The sequence below is a fragment of the Scyliorhinus torazame genome, chromosome 1 (assembly GCF_047496885.1).
Source record: "Scyliorhinus torazame isolate Kashiwa2021f chromosome 1, sScyTor2.1, whole genome shotgun sequence".
Lineage (NCBI taxonomy): Eukaryota > Metazoa > Chordata > Chondrichthyes > Carcharhiniformes > Scyliorhinidae > Scyliorhinus > Scyliorhinus torazame.
The window spans coordinates 313,810,113-313,825,747 of NC_092707.1; the positions used below are offsets into that span (position 1 = coordinate 313,810,113).

Below are 15,635 nucleotides of genomic sequence, written 5' to 3' on the forward strand. Positions count from 1 at the left end.
TTGATTAAGAAGGGGAAAGTACAGTACGAAAGGAAGCTTGCAGGGAACATAAAGACTGACACTAAGAGTTTCTACAGATATGTGAAGAGAAAGAGATTGGTAAAAAGAAATGTAGGCCCACTGCAGACAGAAACAGGGGAATGCATAATAAGAGACAAAGAAATGGCTAAGCAATTAAATACATACTTTGGTTCTGACTTCTCAAATGAGGACACAAATCAGATCCCAGAAAAGTTGGAGAATGAAATGTTTAGTGAGAGGGAAGAATTGAGGGAGATCAACATTAGTAGAGAAATGGTGCTGGGAAAACTGATGGGATTGAAGGCGGATAAATCCCCAGGGCCTGAGAATCTGCATCCCAGAGTGCTTAAGGAGGTGGCTCTGGAAATAGTGGATGCATTGGTGGCCATCTTCCGGGATTCTATAGACTCTGGAACTGTCCCTGCAGATTGGAGGGTAGCTCACATCACTCCGATATTCAAAAAGGGAGGTAGAGAGAAAGCAGGGAATTACAGACCAGTAAGCCTAACATCGTTAGTGGGGTAAATGCTTAAATCCATTATCAAGGACTTTATCGCGGAACATTTAGAACGCAGTGGCAGGATCAGTCAGAGTCAGCATGGATTTATGAAGGGAAAATCATGCTTGGCAAATCTGTTGGAATTCTTTGAAGAGGTAACCAGTACAGTCGACAAGGGGGAGCCAGTCGATGTGGTATATTTGGACTTTCAGAAGGCGTTTGACATAGTTCCGCATAAGAGATTATTGTGCAAAATTAAAGCGCTTGGGATTGGGGGAAATGTATTGAGGTGGATAGAAAACTGGTTGGCAGAGAGGAAATAAAGAGTAGGGATTAATGGTCCTTTTCAAATTGGCAGGCAGTAACCAGTGGGGTACCACAGGGATCGGTGCTGGAACCCCAGCTATTCACAATATATATAAATGATTTGGATGAGGGAACAAAATGTAACATCTCAAAGTTTGCAGATGATACCAAATTAGGTAGGAGGGTGAATTGTGACGAGGATGCAGGGATCCTACAGCAAGACCTGGACAGGTTGGGCGAGTGGGCAAAACCAATGGCAGATGCAGTATAATTTGGATAAGTGTGAGGTTATTCATTTTGGAAGCAAAAACAGGAAGGCAGATTACTACCTGAATGGTTGTAAATTGGGAGAGGGGAGTGTGCAGCGGGACCTGGGTGTCCTTGTGCACCATTCGCTGAAGGTAAGCATGCAGGTGCAGCAGGCGGTAAAGAAGGCGAATGGTATGTTGGCCTTCATTGCAAGAGATTTCAAGTAGAGAAGCAGGGGTGTGTTGCTGCAATTGTACAGTGCCTTGGTGAGGCCACACTTGGAGTATAGTGTGCAGTTTTGGTCTCCTTCTCTGAGGAAGGGTGTTCTTGTTCTCGAGGGAGTGCAGCGAAGGTTTACCAGACTGATTCCAGGGATGGCGGGACTGACATATGAGGAGAGATTGACTAGGTTGGGATGGTTCTTGCTGGAGTTCAGAAGAATAAGGGGGGATTTCATAGGGACTTAAAAAATTCTAACAGGACTAGACAGGGTAGATGCAGGGAAGATGTTACCAATGATGGGTGTGTCCAGAACCAGGGGCGTCATTCTCCGACCCCCCCCGCCGGGTTGGAGAATCGCCGGGGGCTGCCGTGAATCCCGCCCCCGCCGGTTGCCGAAGTCTCCGGTACCGGATATTCGGCGGGGGCGGGAATCGCGCCGGTTGGCGGGCCCCCCCGTTCGATTCTCCGGCCCGGATGGGCCGAAGTCCCGCCGATAAATTGCCTGTCCCGCCGGCGTGGATCAAACCACCTTTTGAACGGCGGGACAAGGTGGCGTGGGCGGGCTCCGGGGTCCTGGGGGGGCGCGGGGCGATCTGGCCCCGGGGGGTGCCCCCACGGTGGCCTGGCCCGCGATCGGGGCCCACCGATCCGCGGGTGGGCCTGTGCCGTGGGGGCACTCTTTCCCTTCCGCCTCCGCCACGGTCTCCACCATGGCGGAGGCGGAAGAGACTCCCTCCACTGCGCATGCGTGGGAAACTGTCAGCGGCTGCTGACGCTCCCGCGCATGCGCCGCCCGGGGACCCCACCCTCCCTGAAAATGAGGGGGCCTCAGCGACCCCATAGCATGGTGCACTCACTGGAGTGGGGGGGGGGGGGGAATGCCCATGTCTACAGGGGGCATCATTGTCTGTAGTTGAGGCATGTAGGAGCCCTCAAGCTCACTTTGAGATTTGTTGGGTGAATCGTGCCCTATAATTTCATATTACTTTTGAGTCGCAGTTGGAATTTATCTAAGTAACAGAATTTAACAGGAAGATGATAAAATGGGTTTATTGGTCGGCTTTTCTTTGTGCATAACTGACTTTCTAGCATTTCAGTCTTTCTTGATAAAGTACTATGAGGCTTGGAAGAGAAAGTGATTATTAGTCCCTACTTCGTGCGAACATAAAACATTTATGACAGAGGCCATTCAGCCTATCGTGTCCGTGCCAGTTAAAAATGAGAAATCCAACCTAATCCTACTTTCCAACTCTTGGTCCAAAGCCTGTTGTGACTCTTCAGATATATAATCAAAGCATCTTCAAAATATAATGAGGTTTTCTGCTTCTACCACCCTTTCAGGCAGTGAATTCTAGACCCCTAACATCCTCTGTGAAATAAATTCTCCTCAACTCCCCTCTAATTGTTCAGCCAATTTTCTGGCAAACTGAACCTGAACCTGTTTAAAAGATATGAAAGGACACCAATCAATCCGAGCTGACAGCAGCAGTTGATAAGTCTGATGATGTGGTACCGGCAAGCTGAAGAAGAAAGATCCATATACAAAAGCTGAGAATAAGTTGCTGCAGTTGATTCTGTCTCTTGAAGATAACATTGATAGGTCTACCCCATCACGACCGAGTTGCGCAGAGTCTACAGACATGTGCCATTTTAAAAATATATATTTTTATTAGTATTTTCCAGTTTTTACAGAGTAACAGCTCAAGTGTATCTGGTATTTACAAACCGGTTTGTTATTTACAACGGTTTTTACATGAGCCCCCTGCCTCCCCCCTTTCCCTCGTTGGTAGTTTAGTTCCCCTCTTAGTGTTGCCATCTGCACTGGGCGCCACGTATTGTGCTCCGCTTCTTCCTGCTTGGGCTTTTAGTTTTCATTGTGGAAAGGGGCCCCCCGGTGGCCTGCATGGTTCTTTCCCTTGTCCCCGTTGTTGTGTTCTGTGATCCCACTGTTGTAAGGATGTACACAGAACATCTAGTTGTTTAACTAGAAAGATGATTTATTAGTAAACACGTAGAAAGAAAACTAACAGATTACTATACAGACAAAGTTACTGAATTATTTCTGTGAATTCTCCTGGAGCTACTAAGAGCGACTATCCTGTTGTACGTCTTACTGCACGGGTGTCCCGAGTCACGTGATGGATGTCTGACGACACCTGCTGGCCGGAGGTCGTACCGGTAGCTATGTGCATTGATATATAACTATATATATTTATGTGTACATAATAATAATAAACTTTTATTGTCACACGTATGAAGTTACTGCGAAAAAGCCCTTAGTCGCCACATTCTAGCGCCTGTTCGGGTAAGCTGGTATTGGAATTGAACCTGCGCTGCTGGCCTTGTACTGCATCACAAACCAGCTGTCTAGCCCACTGAGCCAAACCATCCCTATATGCATATCACCACACCCGTGCTTCGTTTTGTGCTTCCCTTGGGTTCCCATCCCCATTTCTGCCTCTATCTCTTCTGTGTGCCTTCCCTTGTTTTCCTCCCTCTCTTTGCCCCCTCCTCCCTTCTCTTCCTATTCAGTGTTACCCTCGAACAGGTCTTGAAACAGGCTGATGAATGGCCCCCATGCATTATGGAAGCCCTCGGATGGTGTACTTGATCTTTTCCAAGTGGAAAAATTCCGCCAAGTCTGCCAGCCAGTCTGCAGTTGTGCGTGGTGCTGTTGATCGCCAGCCGAGCAGACTTCTCCGGCGTGCGATTAAGAAAACAAAAGCTAGGGCGTCAGCCCTCTTCCCCTTATGTAATTCTGGCTGGTCCGATACTCCAAAGACTGCCACTCTCGGGCAGGGCTCCACCCACACCCCCAAAACCTTGGACATTGCCTCAAAGAAGGCTGACCAGAACCCGACAAGTCTGGGGCAGGTCCAGAACATGTGGGCGTGGATGGCTGAGCCTCCCTGGCACCGTTCACATTTGTCTTCCACCTCCAAGAAGAACCTGCTCATTCGGGTTCTGGTTAGGTGAGCTCTGTGCACCACTTTAAACTGCATGAGGCTTAGCCTAGCGCAGGAGGAGGAGATGGATTGGCCCTACTCAGTGCTTCGCTCCAGAGTCCCCAACCCACTTCAGTCCCTAGATCGTCCTCCCATTTCCGCCTGGGTTCAGCCAGTGTTAGTCTTGCCCTGTCCAGCAACTGTCCGTAGATGTTCCAACAGTTCCCCCCCGCTCCTTACTGCCCGTGCTCATTAGTTCCTCTAGTCTAGTGTCTCTCAGGGCCCTGGGGTACTTTGCCGTCTCCTTGCAGAGAAAGTTTAATTTGGAGGTGCCTAAGCTCCTGTCCTGTCGCCAGGTCCAAGTCCTCCATCAGCTCATCCAAGGTCGCGAGTGTGTCCCCTAACTGTTCGCGTCCCCCCGTCTTGTCTCCATTTTTTAAAGGTGGCATCAAGCATGGCACGTGGGAATTTGTGGTTACTGCAGATGGGGGCCATGGAGGGCATCTCAGTTAGACCGAAATGTTGGCTCATTTGGTTCTACGTCTTCAATGTGGCTATCACCACTGGGATGGGTGTGTACTTTGATGGGGGGGGGGGGGGGGGGGGTTTGGATGCGCAGCTGTGGCGAGTGCTCTGAGGGTAATTTCCTTGCAGGAGGGCCCCTCCCATTCCATGTTTGGTTCTCGTATCGATCCTCAGTGGCCACCCAGTGGTAGTACTGTAGATTTGGCAAGGCTAGACAGCCCATGTTTTTCCTCCTTTGCAGTGTTGACTTAAGGATCCTCTGGTTCTTACCCCCACCCCTCCCCCCCCCCCCCCCCCCCCCACCCCCACCCCCACCCACACACAAACACCATAATAATTTTGTCCACTTTGTGGAAATAGGCCTTGGGGATGAAGATCGGTATGGATCTCAACAGGAAGAGGAACCTCGGCATTAAGTTCATTTTGATCATCTGCACTCTTGCCACCAGGGAAAGCGCGAATGCATCCCACCTCTATAGGTCGTTTTTTTCCTTCCTCCGCTAGACTGGTCAGATTCCACTTGTGTATCTGTGTCCACTCATGGGCTATCTGGATCCCCAGGTAGCAGAATTTGTTTTGGGCCAGTTTGAATGGTAGTCCCTCCAGCTCTGTCCCTTTCCCGTTCATGTTCATTGGGAATGCCTCGCTGTTGCCCAGGTTGGGTTTGTAGCCCAAGAAGGCTACGAACTCTCAGAAGTTGCATAATTGTTTTCAGACCGTTCTGTGGGTCCAAGCCGTAGACAAGCAGGTCGTCTGCATAGAGTGCCATTCTGTGCTCTCTGGCCCCTCTTCGGATACACTTCCAGGTGTTCGCATCTTGCAGAGCGATCGCAGTGGTTCGATTGCCAGGGCGAACAAGAGCGGGGACAGTGGGCATCCCTGCCTTGTGCTTTTGTGCAGCTGGAGGTATTCAGAGCTGGTGGTATTGGTTCGAACGCTCGCCTTGGGGTGTTGTACAACAGTTTCACCCACGAGGTGAATCCTGTCATCAGTCCAAACTGCAACAGTACCTCGATGAGGCACTTCCATTCGACTCTGTCAAAGGCCTTTTCTGCATCCAGGGAGATGATCACCTCTGGTGTTCTCTCCCTGGAAGGAGTCAGTATTACATTCAGCAGTCATTTCATGTTCACAGTTAGCTGCCAACCCTTGTCAAAGCCCGTCTGGTCCTCTGCAACCACCTCCGGTACAGTTCTCTAGTCTCTTGGCCAGGACTTTAGCGGTATCTTCACGTCTACATTAAGCAGCAAAATGGGTCTATATTATCCACGTTCCATCGGGTCCTTGTCTTTTTTGAGTATCAGCGATATCGGGGCCTGTGTTAGCGTCGGAGGCAGGGTGCTCCATGCTAGAGAGTTTGCGAACATGTCCCTTAGGTGTGAGGCCAGGGCTGGTACGAATTTCTTATAGAAGTCTGCCGGGAACCCGTCATTTCCTGGCGCTTTCCCCGCCTGCATGGAGCTGATACTCTCCATGATCTCTCCCAGTCCTATTGGTGCTTCCAGCACCCCCCACCTATCGTCCCGCACGACTGGCATATCTACTCCATCGGGGAACCGTTTCAAAGAACAAAGAAAAGAACAGCACAGGAACATGCCCTTCGGCCCTCCAAGCCCGTGCCGACCATGCTGCCCGTCTAAACTAAAGTCTTCTACACTTCCTGTGTCCGTATCCCTCTATTCATGTATATGTCAAGATGCCCCTTAAATGTCACTATCGTCCTTGCTTCCACCACCTCCTCCGGCAGCGTGTTCCAGGCACCCACTACCCTCTGTGTAAAAAAACTTGCCTCGTACATCTCCTCTAAACCTTGCCCTCGCACCTTAAACCTATGCCCCCTAGTAATTGACCCCTATACCCTGGGGAAAAGCCTCTGACTATCATCTCTGCATCCCCGTCTGTAGAAGATCTCAAATGCTCTTTTTGCTCGATTACCAGTCTGCCTCTGCTGTCCTTCACCTGCTCTTTCTCCCTCGTGGCTGTCTGCTTTCTAAGCTGGTGGCAAGCCTTTTCCCCATGTTCACAGAAGGTCCCCGTGTCTGGCGGAGTCGGTGCACTGCTTTCCTGGTGGATAGCAGGTTAGGGTCCATCTGTAGCTTTTTGCCCTCTGTCAGAAGCTTTACGGTCGGGACCTCGGAATATTTTCTGTCGGCCTCCAGAATGGAGTCGACCAGTTGTTGCCTGGCCACCCTCTCTTCCCTATCTCTTCATGTTTTGTAAACGATAATTTCTCCCCTATTTGCCGCCTTTAGTGTCTCCCAGAACGTGAAAGGTGAGACTTCTCCATTCCAGTTATTTGTAACATACTCACTTATGGCTTGTGATTTTTTTGGCAGAAGACTTTATTGACCAGCAGGTCCGTGTCCAACTTGGAGCACTGGGCACGGCCCATCTCCAACCTCACACCCACGTAATGTGGAGCATGGTCAGAGATAACTATCGCGGAATATTCCGCCCTTACTATTCCTGGAAGCACCGCTGCAAAGAAGTCTTATCTTCGAGTATGCTTTGTGGACCGCCGAAAAAAAAAAAAGAATTCCTTCCCACCGGGGTGTAGGAACCGCCATGGGTCTACCACCCCCATCTGCCCCATGAAAGATCCCAGTTCCCTAGCCATGCCCGTCCTTTAACCCGATCTGGAGTTCGATCGGTCCGTCAGTGGGTCCTGTACACAGTTGAAGTCGCCCCCCCATGATCAGTCGGTGCGTCTCAATTTCAGGGATTTTCGCCCTGGTCTTTTTTATGAAGTCTGTGCCCTCCCAGTTGGGCACGTATACATTTACCAGGACTACCGGTACCCCCGTCTAGGACACTGCTAACCATGACGTACCGTTCCCCTTGGTCCGTAACCGTCCTTGTCGCAGTGAACCTTGTCCTCTTACGAATCAGTATCTTTTCACTGGGCCGTTAAGTCCCCTGACATTCCAGCTGATGATCCTGTCAAGATCAACCATACTTACCTGGTGGACGCGCCCCTGCATTCCGGTGTTTCCCTTTGTTAGGAGGCTGCCAACTGTTCTCACCATGAGGTTGGGCCCCTGCGCTCTGGGGTTCCCTTTTTCCAGGAGGCACCCAACATGGCTCCAACTGTGTCAACGCACATTGGTGCTCCCCTGCACTCCGGGGTCTCCCTTTGTTTAGGGACAGTGACCCCTCCCCCCCTGCTGACCAATGCCAGGAGGTGCACTGTGGTCCCCTTGCTTTCTGTCTTCCCATGCTATTTCTGCTAGTGTGGTGGCCCCCCTCCCGGGGCTGGCTGCCCGTTCTCCCTGTTTAAACTTTCCCCTGCCTTCCCCTGACCTCGCTTCTTTCCATGCCGTAGTCTTCCCTTTATGATCGGAACGTGGCAGCACAGACCCGGGCAAACATGCTCACAGTCCAATGAGTCTTTTGCTCTTCCTGCACAACTTTCATCATTGTCGTGCCTGTCCTTTGTCCAGGCCGTTGGTTCTGACGATCTTATTTGCTTCCTCCGGAGAGTGTTTTTTTTGGTACATAACCCAGAGCCTAGCTGGGACAGCTGATGTCACCTGGTTAAACCCAGCCCTGCGTTTTGCTAGATCTGCCCCAATGATCTGATTGATTCTGATTTTGTGTCCTTCCCAAGTGCTCACACTGCTACCTCACGGCGCCGAGGACCCGAGTTCAATCCTGGCCCCAGGTCACTGTCTGTATGGAGTTTGCAAATTCTCCCCGTGTCTGCGTGGGTTTCACCACAACCCAAAGATGTGCAGGGTAGGTAGATTGGCCACGCTAAATTGCCCCTTAATTGGAAAAAGAGAATTGGGTACTCTAAATTTATTTAGAAAAAGAAACTTGGGAAAAATATGACTAAAAGTGCCTTTTTTTCTCCTGGTTTGGAGGCGAGCCACCTGATGTGCATCTGCTCAGCACATCACCATCACAAGAAGTCCCAGACATGTGGCATTTTTGGTGAAGACCTTGCCCATGGAATTTGGTTGTGTGCTGCTGTTAGTTGGGGACCGGATTAGCTCCTAGGATAATCAGAACTGAAATTGTTTGTGAGGAAAATAGTTTGAAGGGCTTTGTGACTGAACATAATCACTAAATCATGGTGTGCTTCGGAGCCAATTTGTAAGATGTCTTAGTTTAATGCCATTTAATGTTTAATTCCTAATTTATATTCAACCACAGTTTGCCTGTTAATTCATGTTTAACTCGTGTTAATTCTGAATGTTAGAGGATACGATAGTTACTTTGCTTTTTTGTGTTTGCTTTTTTGACTCTCGTGTAGTAAAATATTTTTTGTTTTAAACCATATAATCTAGTAGCTTTATTCTTTCAGTATGTAACTGGGATTTTGAATTTTGTCTACTTAAACAAAAGGTACGGAATAACACAAAGAAAGCAATCATGGCCGATCCAATTTTTCCTCATAGCTAGAATTCTCCATTCTGGGCAACATCGTCATAAATTTGTTCTATACCCTCTCTGGTGTAACCATATCCATCTTGTAATTTGGTGATAAGAACTGTACACAGTTTTCAAGCAGTGGCCAACTAGTGTTTTATACTAATATAACCTTCATGCTTTTATATTCTGTGTCTCGGTCAACAAAGAAAAGTATCCTACCTGTTGTCTTAACCGCTGTATCTACCTGTCATGCTACCTTCATAAACCTCCAAGGTCTCTCTATTCTTCTACACTTCTCACCATCATACCATATTTGCTCTGGTTGCCCCCCCCTACATTTCACCAGGTTAAATTCCATGTGCCACTTTTCTGCCCAACTGACAGTCCATTGAGATCTTTCTGTTGTCTACAGCTTTCTTCCTCACTATCAACTGTACGTAAATTGTTTGATCATCTGCAAACTTTTCAAATCACGACTCCTACACTTAAATCTAAATCGCTGATATATTCCATGAAAACCACGAGAGGCGGCACAGTAAGCACAGTGGTTAGCGCTGTTGCTTCACAACGCCAGGGACCACGGTTCGATTCCCAGCTTGGGTCACTGTCTGTGCGGAGTCTGCATGTTCTCCCTGTGTCTGTGTGTGTTTCCTCCGGGTGCTCCGGTTTCCTCCCACAGTCCAAAGATGTGCGGGTTAGGTGGATCGGTCACGCTAAATTGCCCGCAGTGTCCAAACGTTAGATGGGGTTGCTGAGTTACGGGGATAGGGTGGAGGTGTGGGCTTAGGTTGGGTGCTCTTCCAGGGGCCGAATGGCTCCTTCTGCACTGTAAATTCCAGGAGAAAAAAACAGGTATCTAGTACTGATGGAACCCCACTTTAATACAACCTGTCACAAAAACAGCTCTTGACCGAGCCTCTTGCCACAGAGCTAATTTTGGATAAAACATGAATCCCCTGGGTTTATATTTTCTGAACAGTCTCCTATATAAGATCTTGTCAAAAGCCTTGTTAAAGCCCATGTTGACGACATCAAATGCGCTACCCTCAACAGTCCTTCCTGTTACCTCCTCAAAAAAAATCATATTCGTCAGACACTGCTGCCAGCGGGAACTCTGCGGGAACGCTCGGGGGCGGCCTGTGGGGGGCTCCTTCACCGGGGGGGGGGGGCCTCCGATGGGGTCTGGCTCGCGAACGGGACTCGCCGATCGGCTGTCCGGCCTCTTCTGCCCCCCCCGAACACCGACCCCATGTTGGGTCGGGGCAGGCACACGTAAGAAGTTCCCCGCGCAGGCGCAGGATGGCGCGGCCCAACTGCGCATGCGCAGGATTGAGCTGGCCCAACTGCGCATGTGTGGGATTGAGCTGGCCCAACTGCGCATACGCGGGTTGGCACGGCGCCCATTTGGCACCGCGTTAGATGGCTGGAGCAGCGTGAACTGCTCCAGTGCCGTGCTAGCCCCCTATGGGGGCTAGAATAGGTCGTGCCCGGGCCCTGTTCGCCTTCACGACGGCGCGAACACTTGGCTTCAATATCGGAGAATCGCCCCCCCTTCATGTTTAATTCATCCATGCTTTCCTAAAAAAACTATTTGCAATCTTCCTCTTGAAATGTTTCCAGTAATTTTCCCACCACCAAGGTTAAGGTAACTAACTTTTGATTATGAAACCTATCACTTCCACCCTTTTCAAAAAAAGTGGTACAATGCTAGCAATTTCGAGTCCACTGGTACCAGGCCTGTAGCCAGATGGATTTGGGAAAAATGGTCGAAGGGTTTGCTATTTCCTACCTTGCTTTACTTAGCAGCATGAGGTGTATTACATCTGGCCTAGTGACCATTTTCAAAGATGCTAAACTCGTTAACATTTTCTCTCTCTTTATACCATCCATTGTTTCACACTCCTCTTTAAGTATAATGTCAGCATCATCTCCCTCTTTTGTGAATACAGACACAATGAGCCGGATTCTCCGTTTCTGTGACTAAGTGTTGACGTCAACGGAGAATCTGTGGGCTTCTAGGACAGGAAAATCGGCGGCGCACCTGCACCGATCCCGCGACCGGTGAGGGGCTAGCACTGGCGGTGCCTGGATCACCATTGAATCCCATGAAAAATAGTGCGGGATTCGACGGGTCTGTGATGGACACTGGCAGGGCTGACAAGCTGCAGCCACGCATAAACATACACTCCCCACACACACACTTATCGAAGCTGTAAAGATGGGACAGGTTGTGCTGGAGGGCCATACAGCTGATGGGTCGGCTGGGGTCAGAGGGCACGCAGGGAAGTGTCCCTGGGAGGTCACCTATCCGACCCAGGGCACCAGGTTTAAAGTGGGCTGTCAGCGGCATGCGCAGCCGCATGGTTGCCTTGCCGGCTGCAGTAATGGTGTTGCGTACCTGTCCACCCCGACCCCACAGCCCACCTCCTGGCCCTGACAGAAGCCCCCCGACCAGCGGCACGACTGCCGACAAAGTATGGCTTTCCTGGACACTGTCCGTACGCCCTCTCTCTCTCTCTCAGCAGCCACCACACCAGTTTGGTGACAGATGGGCCGTCGGGAACTTGGCCCATCGGAGGCGGAGAATCGCGGATGGGCCCACATGATATGCAAAATGTGATTAGAGTACGTGCGGCTTGCATCGCATTGACGTCTTTTTCGAGGTAACGGAGCATCGCAATTCTGGATCAAATTGGCAACTGCCGCGACTTTTGCGTCGGGAGCTATTCTCTGCCCGATTTCATCGTTGGTTAACGGAGAATCCCGCCCAAAGTATTTTTAAAGAACCATGCACAGAACCATACACATGTCTTTACCCCTACACATGTTGCCATTTTGGTCTCTAATCAATCTGTAATCTATCCGTAGGTATTTACGAACAAGCATCTTCAGGTTTTCCATGATTTTACTTGCCAATTTCTTTCCCTTTTCGCCCTCTTTGTTTTCCTGCTTTCATTTAAAAAATTTCTCCCCTGCACTTTCTGTACTACTGCAGATATTCTGCGATATTGACTCTTGGTATCTGATATCAGCTTCCTTTTGTTTGCCTTATCTTACTCTGTATGGTCCCACGATCAATTCCCTGTAGATCACCATTCACCAGAAACTTAACTGAACCAGCTACATGAATAACTGACTACAAGAGCATGTCAGAGACTGGGATTCTGGAGCAAGTAACTCAGCTGACTCCCATAGTCTGCCTATCTTGATGAAATACACTCTACTTGCCTGGAAGAATGCAGCTCCAATAACACTCAAGAAGCTTGACCAAAACAGCCTGTTTGATTGGCACCAGCTTAATCATTCGCTCCCTCCAACACCAGTGCAACATGTTAGCAGTATGTACCAACTACAAAATGCACTGTAGCAACCAATGCTCCTGCTATTATACCTTTCAAATTCGTACTACACCCAGAAAATAAATGTTAGCAGGCACATGGGAACTTCATGACCCATGAACAAATGGGGGGAAAAAATAGCTCTTTGACATCTTGGAAGTTCTAAATTTGGGAGTCCCACCACTGTTGCCTATAACTTTTGTTTGTGGTGTGCAGCCAGCTTGTTGCACTGCAATATCCCTTTAAGATTATTGCACGGCCGCACGTGCAGACATTTTAAAGGGAATGGTGCTTGTGCTTATTTGTTCTCTGAGCAGCACATTCACGATTTCTGTATGGTTGCACACCCACGTAGTTTCAAGGGAAAGTTGAATTTTACCATTCTTCTTTGTTAGAACAAGTTTTTAATGAACCTTTTATTCTATTTCCATCTCATGCCACTCCCGTTCCGATATTTTCAGACATTGACAAATATTAGAAAACCAAGTATATTTGATATAAGTTAAGTGTTTTGAATACAGCTAAAGAACTTGCTTTGAATCTTGGTGTATAAATACAAATTGAAACCATGAATGATCATTTTTCCTTGCTGCATTAACCTAAAGTGATAAACTGAATGAACTACGACGACAGAAGGAGAAACTAGAAGAGAAGATTATGGATCAGTATAAATTCTACGAACCTTCACCCCCTCGAAGGTATGAACAAAATGTATTTGAAGGAAGTGAAATCCTCGACTGTAGAAATGTGTAGTTGCAATTAATTCTCATTTCATTAATACACGTTTTAACCATGCATTCAAAATTATCAAATTGCACTTTGTACATTTGATGTTTTGACCATTGCTCTTCTAATCAGGACTATACTTTAGTTAGAATATATTAGAAAAACACAAGTTACTATGTGATGAGACTATTTGTCTTCTTGCACGTCGGTTTATAGAAACTGTTGATGCAGAGATTTGTTCTTTTATTCCAGACGAGGGAATTGGATTGCAATAAAGATGAAAAAGTTAATTAAACACAAAAAGGAGGGAAACCGAGAACGCATTAAATCTCTGACAGGCACCCCAACCAGATCAGAATCAAGTGATGGATTCCTTCAACTGCCTCATCAAGATAGTCAAGATAGCTCTTCTGTGGGTTCTAACTCTCTTGAAGATGGTCAGACAGCTAAGAAGAGTAGCAGTGAGTATACTAAACTTTTTGCTTTGAAGCAACATCAAATGTAAATATTAAAATAGCAAAATATGGTAGATGCCGGAATCTGAAACAAAAATAGAGAAAGCTGGAAAAACTCAGCAGGTCTGGCAGGATGTGTAGTGAGAGAAAACAGAGTTAACGTTTCAAGTCCACCTGACCCTTCTTCAGAATTGAAGAGCGGAAAATGTGATTATACAAAAGAGGGAACAGATGGAACAGTGATTCATAGGAGCTCTCCTCCGCCTGGCTGAATTTGCTCTCATTCAACAATTTCTCCTTCAACTTTCCTCCCCCTCCTGCAATAAAAGGTGTGGCCATGGGTGCCCACATGGGCCCAGTTATGCCTGTCTTTTTATGGGTTTTGTGAAACACTCCTTGTTTCAGTCCTACTCAGGCCTGCTCGCGCAACTCTTTTTCCATTACATCGATTATTGCATTGCTGTTGCTTCATACACCTGAACCTGGAAAAATGTATTGTTTTAGCTTCCAATATCCACCCCTCTCTCACCTTCACGTAGTTCATCTCTGATAATTCCCTTCCATGACCTCTCTGTTTCCATTTCTGGTGATAGACTGACCACCAATATTTATTATAAGCCCACCAACTCCCCCAGCTACCCCGACTGCAGCTCCCCACACCCTGCCCCCTGTAACAACTCCATCCCATTCTCCCAGTTTCTCCATCTCTGTCGCATCTATTCTGATGATGCCACCTTTGAAAATGGCAATTCTGACATGTCTGGCTTTTTACTCAACCGAGGTCCACCCCACCCCATTGGCTGACAGGGCATTCAACTGGATTCGACCCATTTCACACACCTCTACCCTCACCCCTTCCCCTCCCTCCCAGAGCCATGATAGGGTCCCCCTTGTCTTCACTTTCTACTCCACATTCAAAGGATCATCCTCCACCACTTACACCAACTCCAGCACCATCACACCGCAAAACGCATCTTCCTCTTGCCCTCCTGTCATCGTTCCTCTGGGACTGCTCCCTCTGTGACACCCTGGTCCACTCCTCCATCACACCCAGCTCTTTATCCCCTTCCCATGGCACCTTTCTTTGCAATCGCAAAAGATGCAACACCTACCTCTTCATCTCCTTCCCCACCCAGCCACCAGGCCCTTGTTCTTCGGTTTTGCTGCATCTTTGTTGCAATTTCTCTCAACTCCCACTAATCATCGTTCCAGCTGTTCAAACCCCTTTATATAATCACATTTTCCTCTCTTTAGTTCTGAAGAAGGGCCATGCAGACTGGAAATGTTAACTGTTTTCTCTCCCTACGATGCTGCCAGACCCACTGATTTCTACCTGTTTTCTCTGTTTTTGTTTCAAGTGTAAATATATGTTAATGTAAAACAAAAAAGGTATACGAGTTGTAAAACTAATATTGAACCTATTTAGTGTTGAATTTAAGAAATCAAATTTCAGGAACAGTTCGAAATTTGATCGCAAACTGATATGTTCATTGTTCCTTACATGTTCATTGTTCTTTAAAAATTTGTAAAGAAATACTTGAATTTTTTGTTTTGATAAACTCTCAATGTTAAACTTTATTAAAACATTGTGTTAGATCTTGGTTATTTAATGTTGTAGACATTTAGTATTAATCTATTTTTAAAAAAAAGTATTTTTATCCCAATTTTCAACATTTTACAACAAAATAAACACACCCAACACCTTAAACCCCCCACCCAATAAGAATCCCCCCAAACAGTCGACGGTGACCAACTCTCCAAATGGCAGAATGAACAAACCCCAACACTGTGGAACACGTCACCCCCCCCCCCCCCCTTCCCCACCACGCCGAGGCACAGGATGCAGAAGCTAACCTCCACCCCAACAGAAGTCACCTGAGAGCAATCAGCGAGGAGAAGGCTAAAACATCTGCGCGCACCCCCCCCCCCCCCCCCCCCCCCCCACCCGTCTGCAATTCCGGCCAGTCTGACATCC

General features: G+C 48.0%; 1 protein-coding gene across 13 annotated transcripts in view; it reads left to right on the forward strand.

Annotated features, from left to right (window-relative positions):
* LOC140424010 (girdin-like) overlaps positions 1–15,635 on the forward strand; it is a 695,300-nt gene that overhangs the window by 589,212 nt on the left and 90,453 nt on the right. For all 13 annotated transcript variants that reach the window (XM_072507832.1, XM_072507831.1, XM_072507835.1 and 10 more), the window contains 2 exons: positions 13,085–13,177; positions 13,458–13,666. In XM_072507832.1, coding sequence (XP_072363933.1) covers positions 13,085–13,177; positions 13,458–13,666 — 302 coding nt within the window. The remainder of the gene's footprint in view (positions 1–13,084; positions 13,178–13,457; positions 13,667–15,635) is intronic.